This window comes from Dermochelys coriacea, chromosome 10 (genome assembly GCF_009764565.3).
Source record: "Dermochelys coriacea isolate rDerCor1 chromosome 10, rDerCor1.pri.v4, whole genome shotgun sequence".
Classification (NCBI taxonomy): Eukaryota; Metazoa; Chordata; order Testudines; family Dermochelyidae; genus Dermochelys; species Dermochelys coriacea.
This window is the reverse complement of record NC_050077.1, coordinates 5015947-5035753: the sequence shown is the minus strand read 5'-3', so window position 1 is coordinate 5035753 and position 19807 is coordinate 5015947. Positions and strand designations below refer to the sequence as shown.

At 41.2% G+C, this 19807-nt stretch overlaps 1 protein-coding gene across 1 annotated transcript in view; it reads left to right on the top strand.

The window, feature by feature from the left end:
- LOC119862439 overlaps positions 1-16869 on the top strand; it is a 28909-nt gene extending 12040 nt beyond the window's left edge. Inside the window, 11 exon segments of the mRNA XM_043493920.1 lie at positions 1754-1807; positions 3984-4201; positions 5405-5481; positions 8563-8673; positions 9533-9619; positions 10952-11005; positions 11038-11058; positions 11282-11403; positions 12402-12524; positions 14755-14794; positions 15744-16869. Coding sequence (XP_043349855.1) covers positions 1754-1807; positions 3984-4201; positions 5405-5481; positions 8563-8673; positions 9533-9619; positions 10952-11005; positions 11038-11058; positions 11282-11403; positions 12402-12524; positions 14755-14794; positions 15744-15821 — 985 coding nt within the window. The 3' untranslated portion in view covers positions 15822-16869.
- The last annotated feature ends 2938 nt before the right edge of the window (positions 16870-19807 follow it).

Genomic DNA, 19807 nt, shown 5'->3' with positions numbered 1-19807 from the left:
CTTTGTATCCATTTTTGTAAGAAAACTGTTCTTCTTTTTTTTTTTTTTTAATAGTCATATCCAGTTTGAATGTTGAGGGCAGTTCAAGGTACTTGACATTCATGGTTCTGTCTAAACAAATCTTCATGGTCCAATTAAAGATCTGAATGGTTTAGACCCGTCATGTGAGTCAACCCTCTCATTTGATATGCCACCACAGCACTTGCTACCAGAACCCAGATTTCAACCCTCATTGTCTGGGTTCTCTGTTAGTGGTTTCTTCCTTTGGGATTTGTTCCACTGGGAAATCCATTGGGGAAGCATAGCATATAGTGGTATTACAATGGAGAGAGACAATTACTAGTTTCAACAGTGAGCTACAGCTCACTTCATCGGATGCAATCATTCGGATGTAGCTCACGAAAGCTTATGCTCTAATTTGTTAGTCTCTTAAGATGCCACAAGTCCTCCTTTTCTTTTCGTGGATACAGAGTAACACGGCTGCTACTCTGAAACCTAGTTTCAACAATGTGCATTCACACACATCTTAATTCCTGTTTTTCAGTGGGTGCTGCACAGGGAGTAGCCTTTGCAGTTTCCAAATCATGTTAGTCCCATGTAGCTTGTATAGCTTGGCAATCCTGCTTAAGTACATGTGTAAGCTTTAAGTACAGGACCAGGATTGAAGGTTCATGTAGGGGATGTTAGATCAGGGATGTAGACAATTTCTAATGCTTTCAGTTTCTTCAACGCTTCATGGTATAGAGCAGGGGTGGCCAAAGTTACTGACCCTCAGAGCCGCATGCGACAATCTTCAGAAGTTCGAGAGCCAGGGTTTGCCTGCCAGGGCTCGGGGCTTTGGCCCTGAGACCACCCTCCTCCCTACTGCGCTGAAGCCAGAGGCAATGTGAGAGGGGGACACATAGGGTCACATGCCCTCCCAGATTTTTGCCAGCATTTTCTGGCCTTGCTTGGTCATGTGGTGCTGCCGGGCCCCCTCCCTGCATGGCAACTGCTGGAGCCGGCAAGCTGGGAGCTGCAGGTATAGGTGCTACTTTTGCTGCTGTCTCCCACAGAGGAGCTAAAGCAGAGGCCCTTCCCTGCAGCTCCCAGCTGTTTGCTGCTGCCTCTCCATGCAGAGCTAACACCTGGGAGCTGTTGGAAAGGGCCACTGAGGGAAAGGGGTGTGTTTGCTTGGGTGGTATGACTCAAGCTACTGGGACGGGGCGGGGCTGAACTTTTAAATTGTGCCCCGCGCACACTCAGCAGGCACAGTTGTCTGTGGCAGAAGCCCCTAGCCCCACCACTCTGACGCAGGGCAGAAGCCTGAAGCTCCCCTCCCAGCCCCCCAGCCTGGTAGGCAAAGAATGGGGTTGGGGGTGCCCCTCCAGGAGCCACACTTTAACAGTGAAAGAGCTGGAGTTTGGCCATATATGGTATAGAGAGAAGGAAGGCAAATTCCTATTGATTACACGGCTGGTATTTCCACAGCCGGTACCACAGTGGTGACATTTTCCTAGATTTAAATATTGAATAACTCTGTATTGGTGAGTGCTGCTCTTTTTTAAATCTATTCAGAGACTTCAGTAGTTTTGGGGTTTATCAGAAAACAATGAGATAGCAGCAGTTTTATTTATATCCAGGTCTTTTTTTTTTTTCTTCTGTACATAAATGTCTTCTACATGAGAGCTATTGCTTGTCTCATTAATTCTCATCAGTATTCCTGCTTCATCTGTTCAAAATGTAATGCTGCCTCTTCTTCTCCCTTCCTTAGTTATAAGGAAATAGTTCGCTACTTGAAAGCTGTGAAATGCAATGACATTCTAGGGTAAGTGGCTTTTTTAATTTTTATTTTTGCTTTAAGATTTCCCTGTCTGTATCTAATCTTCAGTAAAATCACACCTTGAAAAGAGATTATTCTGATTGGCAGACTTTTTTAGTTGCTGAACACAACATTGCATCACTATTGGCTGGTAAATGTAATTGGATTCAGATTTGATTTTTAATTTTTTTTTATAGATAGATATATATATATAAACATTTGTAGGCCTGGGTTGATATGAGTAATTAAGCATGGGGGAAGCATGTTTCTTGGAAGACAAAATTAGGAAGATAAATAGATCAGCAGGCTGAAAACAGAATGTTTGTGCTAACAAAGATAAGTAATTGGGTCAGTGAGCTAAGATAGAATGTTTGAACAAGCTAAGTAAGGGGAAGAAACTGTGACTGATTTCCCCAGGGTGCACCCTGGAACTGGGGTACCGCTGAGCTCTCTGGCATACCGGTCTGGGCTCGCTCTCTCACTGTGAAGACTGTGGCAAGCTGCAGACCACTCTTGGTCCTGTTCTCTCACAAACCTTTACACAGGCAGGGACACACCCAGGGGCAGTTACATGAATGCTTCTCCTCAGCCCACTCATGAACTAACAATAGAGAGGCTGCAGCCAACTCCCCACAGCTCCCTAGCCTTGCACCCTGGACTCTACCACCTTGCCCTGGTCAAAAGCCTGGCCAGTATAAGTTTATTACCCAGTCTGCCCCTCCCTCAGTGTGGAGAGGACAATGCATCAGTTTTTGTTCCTGAGCAGATACCCCAAACACTTCTAGCAAAACACACTATTTTAGGTGTAAAATATAAAACAAATTTATTAACTACAGAAAGATAGATTTTTTAAGTGATAAGTGGTGAACATACAGCTCAAAGCAGATTACCTAAGAAATAAAACAAAATGCAATCTAAGCTTTACAAACTAGACAGGATTTGAGTCAAGCAGTGTCTCACCATGTTGGATAGTACAAACAGTCCACCAGCCTTCCACACACAGGCAGGCTTTCTTCTTTCCCTCCTGGAACCTCCTTCCCCAGTTCAGTCTTTATCCTCCAATGTTGTGTTGTTGTAGAGGGAGTGAGGCCAAGTGGTGATGTCACGTCCCCCTTTTTATAGCTTCTTTCATGTGGAGGGAATTTCATTGTCCCAAACAAGCCCCCAGCAGTTTGTGGAAAAGTATAGGCACCAAAATGGAGTCCAATATCACATGATTTAGTTATATGTCCCTGCATGCTTCGATGAGTCATGGCATCCATTACCCATATTTTGGCTCAAGTGTCCACAGGAAAGCTTATTAGGTGAGGCTAAGCTTTTCCTGTGGCCTTTTTTCATTGATGGGCCATTACCTTAAATATTCATTCACAATGTGCTGGAATGCATCCGATGAAGTGAGCTGTAGCTCACAAAAGCTTATGCTCTAATAAATTTGTTAGTCTCTAAGGTGCCAGACTTACTCCTTTTCTTTTTGCGAATACAGACTAACACGGCTGCTACTCTGAAATGTGCTGGATGTAAGCTACTTTGTGAGTGTTACCCAGGAATGAGCAAACATTTGAAATACAGATGCATAGTCAATATTAGTAACTCCAGATACAAAAATGATACATGCTACAAACAATTATTCAGCAAACCATAACTTTTCCATTGACACCTCACATGACATGCTTTGTACAAGATGCATCCTAATTATGTTATAATCCTATCCTCATATTCACCATAGTAATATTATTGGGTGCAGAGTGTCACAGGAACACCCAGGGAACCATTTACAAAGAGCAAAATAACAATGAACAAGAGAAATTGGGGTTGTAAAGAGTAAGTTGAACATGGACAGTGCATGTGCAAAGCGTGCTGTAAAAGGATTGGTTCCTACAAATAACCAAGCCAATCCCAAAATGTGTAATGCCGTGTATAGTAAATGTACATAAAGGAAGATGGTTTCTCTGTAACCTTGGATATGTGATGTACCCTACATCCACCCCCTTCATTCAAGTCTAATCAACTCAGTGTAGCGTTGCTATATGCCAAATAAAGATACCTGAGTGACAAAGTCTAGAGTCAAACGGAGTTCTTGGGAAGCCAAGTGGAAAGAGGTCTCAAAGAAAATCCTGGTAATGCTGCCATGTTGTTAATGGCATCCACAAAAATCAAATCTGCAATCCTTTCTTGTATCCAGGTTAAGAAAGCTTAGAGATAAAATCCCATTCTACTTGTGCAAAAGTGGAGACTTCGTTAGTGCTGTACATTCATTGTTGCTTCCCTTCAATAACCTTGCATGCTGTACCGCCTGCCGGATAACCCCTTTCCAGTTTGAGATCTACCTAAAGATGTTCAGAACTGGGAGTGTTTCCTGTGGAAATAATTTTCATGACCCTGGAGAGTGGATTTCAATTGGCAAGTATTATTCGTTGAAGTGCTTCTTGCTTCCATCCATTTGGTACCCCACTTGACTATGGTGGTGTGTGGTTATCTGTTTGGATTAAATCTAACATGAGATTTATGGGACTTTGAACTCAGCCATAAATTATCTGGGTTAAAGCATGGTACATAAGCGTTGGTGAGGAACAATGCTATTTAAGTTTTAGACTCAAGCAGAAACTACTTTGTTGTTTTACCATGCTCTAACTCACACAAATGCTAACCCTTGTCAGCCATTTAGCTCCCTTTTTTTTTTTTAAGGACTGCTTTGTTAAAAAGTGCTGAGTATTAAACCCTTTCATAAACCACAATGTACACACTGTCGTTACCCACACTGTCATGATGTGTCGGCCTTGACCTTGAACACACAAGTGAAGGGACCATGGAGACACTGAGGCCCATTTCACCAAAGGCATTTGCTCAAGGTCAAGGCTGATATATCAGGATAATGTGGGTAATGTATATATTGCCTTTGTGTACATTGTAGTTTATTAGAGGTTTTCTGCTGAGACTATTGTGATAATAGACCTTGGTACGCACAGACTTGCCCCACAAGAATGAGTCTGATACCACAAGCTTATTTCGCACAAGTCCACTTGATAGCTATTAGTGATATTTGTAGGAGCATGGGATATTTGAGCACAATAGTCATGTATTGTAAATGTTCTGTACCTGGTGAGAGGATTTATTCCAAGTGATAAGTTTTAGTATCTTTAATTGCTTGTACATGTCCCTAAGGACTTTGGGGAGGCATATTACAACTGATGACTAGAACCTAGAATTGTGGCATGAAATATTGTAAAGTAGCATGGACACTTCTCATTTCTATCCCCTCTTTGCTTTACTGGTGTTTTACATTGTATCCTTATACATATTTAGTCACGGATTCTGTGACTTTACCAGACTTCTGTGACCTGTTTGGCTTCATGCTGTCAGTTGCCCCCTGGTTATTTTTAGTAATGTCACAAACAGGTCACTGGCTCCTCTGAATTTTTGTTTATTGCCTATGACCTGTCTGTGACTAAAAATAACCAAGACAAAATCTTAACATTATGTATGTAAACATTACTGTACTTAATTAAATCTGCCTCCTGTTTTTTTGGGTTTTTTTTAATATGCACTTAATTTCCTTCATTTTTATCAGGTTTAAGGAGTTGTCTACTTTTTTTCCTTCCTTAGGTTCTCCTTTGAAGACCTCTGTTCTCATTAAGCATGCACTCAAACTCCTTTACTGCAATCTGTCATTATACAGGAATGTGAGTGTTTAGTATTAATCTTATGCTTCTGTTAGTTTCTGTACAGTTCTGTTTGTTTGTCTAATACAAGAATACATTTATTGAGCAGCCTCTCTTTTTTTCTGACTTTACGCCAGGTTTAATACTGTACTTCTCTTTTCAAAACATTTGCAAAAGATAATCCTTTCAATACCTTGGCAGGCATTGGCTCCTTTCCACAGTTGGGGAAACTGAGGCAGAGGAGCTGTAATTTACCCAAGACCACGTACTAATCAATGTCAGACTTGGGAGTTCCTGGCTCTTAGCCCTGAGATCAGTCCATCAGAGGTACAGCAGGGTCCAATGACAAAGTAGAGATCGCTGTGAAGCTGTAAAAAGCAAAATGATGAAAAGGGTTGGTTGATTTGAACTAGAACCTCATCAGTTCATTTTTGGTCAAATGTCCCCTTATGTAGTCCAGTTTTCAGTGAGTTGATATGAAAGAAGATGAAATTATGTTGGTGGTTATGTAAAGGGGGAAGCAGGGTGGTAAGGAAGAATTCTGCCAAAAAGTAGAGGGGCTTGTTTTCATCCTTTGCCACCGGCAATGAAGTCAATGAAGGAAGAATGGAGGAAGTTTAAAGAATGTTTCATTAAGGCAGTGGAGATAACTTGGTTAGTGGTAAGACGGGGGTGAATAAGATGGTGGTGGGAGTCTGATGTACAAAACAAATTTAAAAAAATTATTCAAAGAGTTTTGAGGAATCGTGATAATGAGACACTTTTTTTAAAATGCATACAAACAGGCTAAAAAGTCAGTTGCTAAGGTAAGAATGGAGGCTGAAGAAGAATTACACAGAAAGATGGTAGCAGGAAATTTGGCTTTTGGGTTGATGAAAGAGAAACAAAATATGAAGAAATCTTTGTGTGAAGATTGGGAACTGTGTGGTGACTAAGCCTAAAGAAGTGGTAGAGATATGGAAAAACTATTTCTGAAGGCCATTAAATGAGAAGAGAGTTGTTGCAAATGCAAGCGCTGCTGACAACTATGGGAAGTCTCAAAAGATATCCATCTCTGGAAAGGAGGTAGAAGAAACACAGAATAACATGAAGAATGGTAAAGTAGTTGGTGAAGATGAGAACTGTGGATATGATTAAGGCAATTGGAGGTACTGGAGTAAAGTGGCTACCAGATGACTGGAGAACTGGATTGATTGTGCCTCTCTGGAAGGGTGAGGATAATGCAAAAGATTCTAACGCTGATCAGGGCATGACCATGTTAAGTCAATCCTTTAAAGGCCTTGAGAGAGTTTCAGAGGCAAGGTTGAAGTGCAAGGTGGAGGAAAATATAGGAGAAGAGCAATGTGGCTTTTAGGAAGGGAAGGAGTACTGTAAATGCAATATTTGCAATGAGACAGACACTTGAAAGAATGATAAATGGAGGACGTTACTGCTTTGTAGCAATTATTGATCTTGAGAAAGCATATGACTTGGTACAGTGGGAGCTGGTGTTTGGAGTATGGAGGTGAATGTGAGGGGGACTTCAAGATGTGGAGGAGATAGAAGAGCCGTAATGAGGGTCAAGAGCTTAGGAGTTAACAATATTGGAATTTTGGAGAGGCTTGAGAGAAAGCACTGTGCTGTGAATCCACTTCTCTTCATCATAGTTTTTGGAGTTAATTAGTAGGAGAACCAAGCCTGTGGGGAGACAGAGAAAATGAATGTATGCTGACCATCCAGCTCTTTTGGCAAATATGGTATTGGAATGGGCATCTGTATTTGAAGGTAAACACACAGAAAAGGAAGGAGGGAAAGTGGAAGAAGAGCTGTTGGCTGACATTTTAGGAGAGAAGCAGAATTAAGAGGTCTGTGTACTTGGGAAGTATGCTTAGTGCCATCAAGAAAGATCTCAAACTGAAAACCACCCAGTGTGTGTGGGCAGTAAGAGTACTGTGGGACAGGCAATTAGTAACAAATTTGAAAGGAGAAGTCTGTGCTGTGTTTTTTCCCTCTCTGATGTATGGTTTGGAAACAGAATAAAACAAGATACAGGTCGTAGAAAATAATATACTGAGAAGATTGTCAGGCAAGTGGAGGATAGACAGTGCATGGAAGAAATTAGGGGGAAGATGAGCTTGGGACTCTGATGGACTGGAAAGTGCACATTTTAGTGGGCTGGACATGTGACAAGAATGGGAGAATGACCACCAAAGAATACATGGGTGGAAGAGGACAGCGAGGAAAACATGGAAGACTGAGGATATGATGGAAAGACTGTGTTAAGAGAAGATTGAAGAGAAAAGGACTGGAACTCCAGGACCTATGAACCTGAGCTATGGGCTGGAAGGAGTGGTGAAGAATTGCACGCACCTCTGACCCTGTGTAAAAGGGAAAAGCAGTCTTAAGTTGAGCTGACCCACCTTTACCACAGTGTCCTGACCTAGAACAAAGCAAATAAAACTTACCGTGGGGGGGTGTGTGTGTGTATAAATTTATTTATTTTTAATACACCAAGCAATCTCTGATGGGCAGATCATCAGCTGGTATAAGTCCATGGTATGGTCCATGACATTGACTTCAATGCAGCTATGACAATTGTACCAGCTGAAGGTCTAGCCCTGAAGCCTTTTGTTGTAGTATAATAGTTGGGCAGCCTTGCTTCAGGTGAGGCACAATGGGGATACTATTTGTATCACCTAAGGGAAAAAGACAAGCCCCGTACGTTCCAATGTATAACTCCCAGAGTATGGTCAGCACAGTGACTCTGAAAGTAGTATCTTGGACACACTGTTGCAAATATCTGTGCTCCTCCTGACTTCTTGCTGACAGGCCAGATATTACCATTTCGCTGTCAGCACTACAGTCACGCAGGAAGAAACCCCTCTGTTCTGTCTTACTCACTCCGGTTTGTGGTACATAAAGCAGAAAACGTTTGATTTTTTGCAGATTCTGTTGTATGTACCATGCCGGAGACATTTTTTATCCCAAGAATTATGTACTTTTGTCTTTACTTGAAAATATAATATTTACCTTGTTCAGTCTTTCTTTAGATCTAGAGACTGATTCAGCAAACTTCACAAAAGTCTGTGGTTTTGTTAATTGAAAGTTTTTATTGTGTTTCAGCCAAAATGCTGGAGCTCCGTCATCATGGTTTTGGGTAGTAGCACTACTCTGGAGAAAAATGGGCATCTAAATGCTGTCTCACTGAAAGAGCCACCACATGACTTCCAAGAGGTAACTGATGCCACTTTGCGATGGAGAAGCTTTTGCCTTGTGTTTAATTATTTTCTTCAGTTTGGGGGTTAACTCATTTTGGAGTCTTGGGAATGGTTCCATGTTGTATTACGCCATCAATTTAATTTGGCACATGCCAAAAAAAAACCTTGCATGCCAAGTCTTAACCTTTCCATACGGAAATGCTGACGTGTTTTGGCCTTAGTCCGATACGCTATTTGTGTCCCATCTGGTAACTGCATAGGAGTTAGTTAATTCACCATTAGAGAGACATGGTGGTCGAGGTAATATCTTTTATTGGACCATCATATGTTGGCAAGAGAGACATGCTTTTGAGCTTGCACAGATCTGAAGAAGAGCTCTATGTAAGCTCCAAAGCTTCTCTCTTTCTCACCAATAGAAGTTGATCCAGTAAAAGATATTGGTCACCCACATTGTCTCTAATATCTTAACCAACACAGCTATAACACTTAATTCACTATGGCATTGGTGCTGATTCCAGATCTTTTAGCTGTGAAGTGCATTGGATAATTATAAAACTGGGAGGGAGGGATTTAGTTTTAAAGGAGGTGTTTTAAGGATAACACACAAGGTCAATATTTCTGTAACAGAATATTTTCTAAACACAGTAAACCTAAAGTACAGTTATAGTAATACAAGCATATTTAGGGAGACTGCTGAGGATGGACTATACAATTATAGCATTCCTCATAGATATAATAACCAACCTCATAGCGAGCAGAAATGGGACTGAAAACACCCCATGCCAAAGAATTAAGTTTTGGACACGGTTTGACATTTGTTGAATACTTGGGCTCCTTCTTGCTCTGATTGTGACTGTCATAACTTCCTGTTGCAGATGGTAATGTCTGTATCTTGCGTTCTTCTAAATGAACTGAAGACAAAAGTCAATGTTTCTCTGCCGTCAAATGTTTTTTCTGGTCCCGTAAGTATGTAATGATTAATGAGGGAGGTGATTGTTTTGAATAGTGGACTTTTGATTGCACTATTAGATTTAAAAATAGCTGTCTTTCAATTCAAATGTATTAAATGCTTTTGAAATAGAATGAGAATCTTTTTAGAAAGTGGCATAGGAATTCCTAGCACAGTCTAGTGGTTAGAGCAGAGGCCTGGGAGCAGAGACTCCCAGGATCTATTCCTGCCACTATGCGACCTTGGATAACTGTCGCCTCTCTGCACCCAATTTTACCCATCTATAAAAGGGGGATAAACAGACTACAATTTCTGTATTAGGTTTAGTTGACCCAAGAGGTAAGTATGGCTTGAATCAAAGTGGAGACCACCCTTTACACTGAGAATCAGCAAATGCTTGCCTCAGCAGAAGTCAACATCTGCTATTTCATACCCATTAGGAATTTTTGTCAAAAAAAAATCTGGGAATTTCTACATTTTGATCATGAATTTAAGCAGGATGGGCTGTCTTCAAACTAACTGATCCAGAGTTAGATACAGTGGCTGCAGCTTAATGGCAACTTCTGGTTAATAGCAACATTTGGCTGGGAACCAATCCAATCCCATTGACTTTAATGTTAATGGCATTCGGATATCGACAACAGGCATGCCACTTATTGAGAACTTTCCTTTGGAAGAAAGGCCCCAGCTACAGGCAGGCTTGCAGGACTGTAGCCAGGGAAGGTATGTCCCAGTGCTTCCTTCCCTGGCTGCAGCCCCACAAACCTGCCTTCCACTCTGACTGCTGCTGGATAAGACAACTTTTTGATGGCAATTTATGGGTTGGTAATAAGCAAAATCTACTACAGTTGGAAAACCTGGCTGTCCATAATTTAATAATCAGAAAACAGAGAGTTGTATATGGTACCTGATTTGTTGAGAGTGAGCATGATGAAAGTTACCCGTAATTAGGATATGTTCATTTACCTAAGCAAACTGATAAACATTGCTCCTTTTATTTCCTCTGAGGAAATAATGGTTAACTTCTTTCCTAATTGCATAACTCAAATGTCAGGATTTTCTTGGTCCTTGTAACAACACTTGTCCTACTTAACAGTGATGTTGTGAGCCTTAATGTTTGTAAGGCAGTTTGAGAACCTTTTGTAAAAGGTGCCACAGAAGTGCAAACATACAGTTCTCCTGCCTTGCAACAATATGTTGTCATTGACACCTGTGCAAAGTCCATGTAAAACAGAATGGCAGCAATTTACACCTGATGTGAGCAGCTATAAATGACAACACAAGGTACAAGGCCATGGAACATCAGGCCTTACATGTTTCTTAACATCTTTTCTGATTCTTTCAGTTACAGATTGAGGCTAGTCTTATCCTCACAGTACAAGCAGTGCAGCAGATGCTTCTAACGACCTTCCATACTTGAGTTCCTTTTTAGAAATAACACTAGCTTTCGGGGTAAGTCCTAGGAATCTTCAACTCTGTAGTAAATTAAAACAAATGATTCTTAAAATGCAATTAACAGCATATTGAATTGTATGCACTTTTTTGTCAAGTTTTATATTTTGTTTTCTTTATATTTAAACTTTACCAGTTATTTATTTTTTCAGGGAATTCCAATGAAATGAGGTACTGTAGCATAGAATTCCTTCACTAGCTTATTCTTCTCTTTACCTACTAGAATAACTTTTGGGCTCTGAAGCTATTATTAAATGGCCTTTCCTGTGAAGAACACATTCTCCATGGCACTATTAACTTGCTTCTGAGAGATCTGAATTTTCAGAAGGCAACAATGTTGCATCTGTGAGTAAACGTTTTGTTGAGGTCTGATCCTTTATCTGTGGAAAAAGTTAAATGCCAAGGCTGTGGGGTTTCCCCCCTCCTCCCCCAGAGATGTATCTTGTGGGATGGGTTATAGACAGCCAGCTAATTGTCAGTAAGACATGGCCAAACTTGTTTTTTAAAAGCTACCCTAAAGAATAGAGCCCTGCACAGATACAAAATTTATATCCATGGAGTTGCAGGGCTCTAGCAACCATGAGCGAGGCCAGCAGGGCCATGGCCAGCAACCGGGCCAGGAAGCGCAGTGGGGAAAGTAGCAGAATGTTGGGCCGCTGCTCACGAGCCAGCGTCCAGCCCGGGTAGCTCCTCCAGCATGCCTGTACTGCCCTCTGCCCTGCCCACTGAGGCGGGCACCAGGTTCACCGGCAGCTGTCACTAGTCGCGCTGGTTTGTGCAAGTGGCTCGCACACTCCCACACAGGAGTCCCTTCCTGCAAGCGGTGGCCTGATGTGCTACTACTTTTGCCACTGCGGTTCCTGTTCCCGGTCGCTGGTCGTTGCCCTGCTGGTCTCACTCATTGATAGTCCTGCAACTCCATGGATATCCGCATCTGCAGATATACATTTTGTATTTGTGCAGGGCTCTACTAAAGCATTGGCAAGTGACTTACCATACAGGATATATGTTCTTCTAGTGCATGTGGGGTGAAAGTTTCACTTTCAAAGTGGTTCTCAATCACCAAGTAGTAGTTTTAAAACTGGGAAAAATGTATTCCACCAGTGGCTGTATGAGAGTCAGACAAGGACACCATGTAAGTTTTATGCTGGCTCTGCAGTTGAGCCACATTACTCAATAGACTCCTCTTTCCATGGTGAGATGTCTTTGATTTAAAACTCTGTTGGAAGACAGGAAATGGTCTACAAAACAAACTAGCCAAATTATATATGCTGCCACATACGTTTTTTTAGAACTAGATACAAGTGTCATCACCTGCTACTCCAATTTTCTTTATTTTTCAGGTGGAAAAAACTTGGTCCTCAATATGTGGGCGAGCTGCTCTGCCTGTACCTGACTTGCAGAAATAGAAAGATGCAGTCCATTGGCATCTTCATCATCCATGTAATTAGCGAGCACCTGTATATGTAAGTATGGATACTTGGAGTCAGATACCAGGCTGAATATAGAAATGCAGATTACACTGATGAGTTGCTTGGAGCTCCATTAACATTCACACGGTCTTGTTATGGATTTTTTTGCACAATTTTATCCTTGCTGTTATAGCAAGTAATGAGATTCAAAATTTTGTTGGTTTAAAACTGTTCTGATGTCAATATTTCAGTGACAAACCCTGTTACCTGATGGGCTCCTCTGGCTTTTTTGCATTCCCACTGGCATCTATTATCAAAGAAGTCTGTAGTCTGTTTTTAGAAACATGACCAGGATAATAGGAACATGACCAGGATAATAGTCACTAGTTTTCTCTTTGCCTTGGGAAAACAGGTGAGTGTTCCTTCCAGTAGTAGACAGCGCACTCATTCTCTGTGGAAGCCATTTTTGATTAGCTAAATAAATTTAGGAAAAGCTTATTAATCACATTACTGGGTTCCTAAGAAGGCTTAATACTGAACAAATGTTTAGTTAACAGAACACACCATCGTTCTTAAAACATAGCTGGAAACCAGTCCCCCAAAGAGCATAGAGCTCTTTTGTACCATATTTGTATAAAGTCTTCAGTGTAGTGGTAATGTGTTTGGTCTCAAATCTGAGGCACTTTCCAGCTTCATGGGGAGTAGATGGAAACATTTTTTAAAATGGCCAAAACTTGGAAATTCTGTTTGATTGATTGATTGATTGATTGGTAGTATGAGAAATGCAAATGTTTTTGAAAGGAAATATGCACAGCTGCTAGTCAACAGGGAAACTGACAAAAATCATGTCAATTTCAGTCAGCAGCTTCCAGGGTCTGTGGCTCTAGTGCAGTTTCTCCATGGCAATTGCCCCTGGGCCAGGGACCCAGGACTGTCAGGTTCCTGGGCCAGCTGGCTCCCTGTGCTGCCTGACACACTCAGGGAAGCTGGCTTCCCAGGCTATGGGGGTCAGGCAGCCTGAGGAACCAATTGGCCCAGAAGTGCAGAAGACATGGGGTCCCTGCCTGTGGCAGTTTCCATGGAGCTATGGACCCTGGAAAGCTATCTGGCCATTTTAATGAACAGTGATAGTCACTAATAGCAGCATCAATTCCAGTTTATGGAGCTCAGTCAGGGGTTTTTGCATGTTTCAATGAAATGCTAAAGCAAGACTCTGCACCTTTCCAAGAAACTAGAGAGCACAACACGCAAGACTCGCTTCATTCAAACAGCTCATCCACTTGGTTTGGGTGTGGAGTCTCTCATCCTTAATATAGCGGTGCTTCTAGTGGGAGCTCAAGGTGCACCAATGCTTGATCTGTCCCATTTTAGGCAAACTAGGTGGAGCCTCAAGGTGTGTATAAAATTCGGAGACAATCATCTGCTCTGTGACTAGGTGTGGAAGGAAGGGTTTCTAAAATAGTCAAACAGTACTTTTATAATACAGTTATTGCTATAAATGCTTCAGATGCGTTACAAAGAGAAAGTGGTTTCACAGGTAAGCATAAGCCTTGTCTGGTATGTTTGCAATATTTTGTTTCTAGATTTGGTAGTAAAGCATTCAAGGTTTTAGAATGTGGGCTTTTTTTTTTTTTTTTTTTTTTTTTTTTGCCTTGGCCTTGGCATACCAGGCATTAAGAATTGAATAATCCTAAAACAATGTAGCTAAACGTTTGTGTATCTGAAGGTGCAGAGATTGCCGGCTCGAGATTTTTAATTCACAGGCAAAACATGTAGTAGACCATGCAGCATAACGTTCCAATTGCACTTCCTGTAATCTTGTTCTGAGAGGAAATCAGGGACACTTAAGTTATCAGCTTCTTAAAGAGCTTCTCATTTGCTTTGTTTCCACTGTACATGGCAAAAGGGTTGGGGTGACTGATCACTAGTTTACATGAGCCTGATGATGTAGATGTCTGCAAGGAGGAGGTCTGGATACACCCTTTTTTGTCAAGCTTGCTATATTTATTGGATTCCATCAGCTGGCAAGGCAGTTTATTTAGCTCTTTCTTAATATGTCTCAACATGTGCTCAAGGTCAAAGTTGTACTCCGATGTAAAGGTGACTTCAGTGGTGACCTCTCCCAGATTGGGACATGAAGTTTGAGCATTTGACTAGCAAGTATAACAAAGTATTGGGAATGTCACACTCGCAGGGTAACTTTCCTTAATTATGAAGTAGCTGAAATGGGGAAGGACGCTGTCCATATGTGGAAAGTGGATTAAGAATCTAAATCTGTTTTCAGGTGTCCATGGGCGAAGCATCTTTGCAACTTTCTGAACACAGTAAGTGTCTTTGTACCTCAGGTTGCTGACCCCAGCAGTGATTCTCAAATGTTAAATTTGTTGTCACAAGTTAAATTCTCAGTAAGCAAATGAAAGAAATAAAATACTTGGGTTGAAGCTAGCAACAATACAAAGGAATTTGTGGGTCTTAATAAATCTTGGAAACCTTAGAAAGTTTCTTGCCCATCTTTCTTCCTATGGGTTGGATTTATGACTGTTGGCTCTAATGTTGAGAGAATTTCCATGTTGGTGATTTCCCTTGGACTGGGTTACAGTGTATTGCATTTCCTAGTGCTTGGTCAGAATAGCATTAACACACAAGGATAGATGGACTGTTTTCTCCTCTGCTGAACAAATACAGTGTTGTTAATTTACATAGTGCCATCCATCTACATCTTGAAGCACGTTGAGCTTTAAAAACCCAGCCTTTGTCTGGGAGCACTAACAGTCTAAACAGACAATCTCCACAAAGGAGACTAGAAAGGAACAGAAAGCAAACTGAATCATGAAGTTTAGTACCAGTCTTGCTAATGATGGGCCTTTTTGGGGGAAGGGATTTCTAAAAAGTTTTTTTGTTTTTGTTTTTAGGGAAAGATAGTCCCATCTAGCTGAACACATCTCTCCAGGGAATTCCAATGTTGTAGGTCTTTCAGAAGAAGTAATCTTGAGGAAAGAGTAGAGGCAATGTGGACTGTGGAGAGAGAAAGAGAGAGAGAGGAGGGATTCATGTGTATGGGACCAGGTAGAAGAAGACACACACATGTGAGTGAGAGGAGGTTCACAAAGGGAGTAGTTAATCCAGCAGGTAGTTAGGGATTCTGGAAGGGAGGTGTAAGGCTGGCCATCTTCCCCTCCATGGGAGATGGCTTTAGTAAGTGAGCATCTCTTTTTTTTAATAGAATTTAAAAAAAAAAATAAAACTTCTAACCACCTCTTTTTTTCTGTGCAGGGATTACGGAGGCTACCTCTTGGCACCACGGCTGATCATGAAGTTGCCAAGTTCATAGCTGTTTTGGAAAAAATGTAACGCTCTTAGAGGTTCTCGAGAATTTTCTGACTTACCGTGTAACACCTCCCAATTGTTGCCTTTTTGTTATTCCCCCTCAATAAAAGTATTCAGCCTATGAGCTGATTTTACACACAAATTTTTAGAAATCCGATCCAACTCTAGATTTATGTGTTGAATGGAGGAGGTGTTTAAGCCGAAGTGTGCTTAATACTTTCTTCCTTCTTGCAGGCACATGCTCTAGCAGTTCTCTGCAATCTGGCTTTTATGGAATATAACTTAACATGCTTACAGGGCTGCTTACTATATGGAAGTGCAGAGAAAGCAACAGACATATGTTCTCTACCATGACACATGCATCTCTACCATGATGTCAGGAGCAGAGGACTTGCTGTGGGAGCAGACAGCTCCTGGATAAGAGAAACTGTTAATTCATGGTCCTGCAAAAGTTTATAGTGATAGTGTGCACTCTTTGGAATCCCTCCTGCATGTGGCATCTAATATGAACCACTTGTTTTAGATTAGTACCTTCACTCTCCATTTTCCTGGACTTTTCCAATCCCAAATGCTCATACAGAAACTAGAAATGGTTCTAATGCTGTAAATTAATAGTTTGTAAAGAGAAATTTTAACTTTCAGGTGTGTCAGACTGAGCTCTCTTTTTTTTTTTTTTTTTTTTTTGATGTATTGCAGTTGATGGCTATTTGACGGGTGCTAACACCTCTGGGTTACTTGAATTGCTATCATAATTGTAATTTAATAGTTGCCTTTAAAACTGGATGTAGAACTAGAGAAATGTAATTCAGTACAAAGTACAATCTGACTACAATCCCCTTGACATCTTTCAGTGTTGGGAGTGAAGGGGAAGAAATGTTGACTTGTCCATGTATTTTATTTTGTACATTTAAGGCTTATAATGGCTTTTACTGCCTATTCGTGCCAAGTTTGGCTAAATTATTTTCTTTACAAAAACATTTTTATTGAAGCTTTGTCTCTCTTTTTAAAAAAGTGAAAATGTGAATTGAAACCCCTTGTATAAAACGTTAAATAAATTGTAACTATTGTAGTACTCTTGTCTGCTGTGCATCTGTTTAGTTCAAATACAATTATGGTAGGTGTTTAGTAGGCTGGGCAGAACTTTATATTTTAGTCTTTCACTGGATATCATTTTTTTTTAAACATTTGTATTTAAATTTTCACAGTGGTAGGAAATTATAGGGGTGGGTCAGACAATGAGAGCAGATGTTGACATTCAAAAGGTTAGCTTTATAAACAGTTAAACGCACATTGTCTGCGTAACATGTCAAAATATACAAACTAAGTATCCGTGAATCCAACTCTGAGCTCTCAAGCAGCATTCCTTGTTTGCCTATCTCAGTTTTGATTATTGATGGAAATATTTTTCAGCGGTTTGTGTGTGTGCAGTGAAATTTATGTTTACAGATTAAAAATCAAATCCTTCCAAGTTTACTTAATTTGCAATTTGATGCCTATTCACTTATTAGAAGCAGAGGCTATTCAAGTTTCTCCTTCCCCAAATACACTTGGGTCCTGACCTTCAATAAACTGCTATTTCCAGTCCTGGTGATCTTGAACAGACACTGCCAAATTGGGGTCTCATAAAGTCTATGTTCTTACAACTCACAAAACCCATCACTTCAGCTGTAAACTAAACCCAGTGTCCGGGGGAAGGGTCATCACACCTCGCCAAGTCCTTTCTCATTTGACGCTTTCCCAACTCATCAGATCAATGTAATCTTCTGTTAAAAATACGCTTATTTCAGCCTATGATGTATTGGTTCCTTTCTAGAGGAATTGGGGATGGCTGTCATATGTTGGGAAAGGACAGAGAAAAGCATAGCCTTCACATTTGACTATTTAACTCCCTGTTCATCCCTTAGCAAAGTGCCTGCAGTGAGAATCATATCCTGACATCAGAAATGCAAAACTGTATATATTTTTTTTAAATGAGGCTCAGAAGTACTTCCCTCACTTAAGTGAACCCTGTCAAATCCCACTATCCTACCCTACCCTGACCACTGGGCCATTCATCACTGAAAGAGTCCTTGAGCAGGGAGAGGGCCTTTGCTCCTGGTAACACGAAAGATTTACCCATCACACCAGTTAGTCATCTTCTGGTTGCCTGAGCTCCTGCCCTGGGAGCTCAGGGGATCAAGAGCAGGGAAGGGGAGCATGGCTGGGGCAGGGATCTCTGGGAGGCTATCAGGGAACAGGGTGGGTTGGATGGGGCAGAGGTCTTGGGGGGGGGGGGCTGTCAGGGGGCAAGAAGTGGGGGATCTGATGGGGGCAGGGACCGGGCCATGCCTGGCTATTTGGGGAGGCACAGCCTCCCCTAACTGGCCCTCATATAATTTCAGAAGCCCGATGAGGCCCTCAGGCCAAAAAAGTTTGCCTGCCCCTGCTATAGATAATGGGGATGTGTATGAAGAACTGGCTTTCTCTGAAGACCAAATTTCTTTATAGCTGTTCTGTTGATTATCCAAATTTGGATAGTCAACATCAACAGAAGTTGAAAACCTCTTCCCAGCCTTCCTGTGAGACTTGCATCCACATAACCTCAAAGGTTTGTCTGGTGGTCAGTGTGGGATGTCAGGTTGAAGGCCCATCAGGTTTAATGCATGAGTAATCATGAAGTGAGCTGTAGCTCACGAAAGCTTATGCTCTAATAAATTTGTTAGTCTCTAAGGTGCCACAAGTACTCCTTTTCTTTTTTTGCGAATACAGACTAACACGGCTGCTACTCTGAAACCTGTCAAGATAAGTGGAGTTTCATTTCAGATTTAAAAGTTCTATATGATCAAAAATGGTTGAGTTTTTTTGCTAGTATTTCTCTGATCCAAATTTCCTAGTTATCTAAACTGGGGTGTTCCTTTAACAGACACCATTATACAGCCAGTACTGCCCAAAAAATGCACGTGTCTGCATGCAAAGTCAAATTTCACCTGAAAATTAGCTCAATTCTAATGTAGAGATTCAAGGAAGGGGCACCACTTATTTGCCTCTGGAGACGGTGGTGGCATCATGTAACCTTGGCAATTTAAGAACCATGTTTCAGAATTCCATTGCCGTGGCCTTCTGAATGGATGACTAACAAAGGGCTAGTCTATGACCAGACGGAAGGATGATCTTGTGCCTGTAGCACAAGACTGAGTGTCAGAAACCAGGCTTCTGTTCCTGTCTTTGCCTCGCAGCTCCTGTGTTACTATGTGCAAGTCACACACACCACCTGTGCCTCTGTTTCTTCATCGGTAACAGGATCGTACTTTCATGCTCTACCTGGCCAGTAAGGATAAACTCACTGAATTTGAGTAAAATTGAGCTGAATTTCTGATGGAAAGCACTGTCTAGGTAGAAAGTATTATTACTGAGCACTCTAGTGCTAGGGGTCTAGGAGCTTTAGAAATGTGTAATAAATTATTTCTCAACATCCAGTATGGTGGGATGGGGGGTAATCTTTCTTAGATGTAAATATTTAGGAATTATGCAGTGTTAACAAGCCACTTCACCTTGACTGGTCCCTTGAAATGGGTTAACTACTTATGCTGAACAATCTTTCACCTTGTATTTAGCTGGGACCCCCTGAGTAAGTTTCTGGACTTGTTGCAGAGTTTTGGGTAAGTTTGAAAGCTTGTGTGTCTCACCAACAGAAGTTCGTCCAGTAAAAGCTATTGCTTCACCCACCTTGTGTCTCTACTCTTCTCATGATGTCTGGCCTGCCTGTCCATTCTTAAGTAATGTTCCCTAGGTTTTACAATCAGAGCTTAAATTTGACTTGTGCAGTGCGTGACAAAAGAATGAATAAGTAAACAGTACAATCTGAACATCTGTTCTGACTCCCTGATAGGGATTATTCCTAACTCCATTGTCAAACAGGTGCAGTGACCATTAGCAGTCTTTTAGCATGTATCCTGTAACTCTTTGGGGACAATTCAACTTATATTTTGCCATAAATAAAACCTTAAGATCAAAAGTTTAGCAGGGTTGTC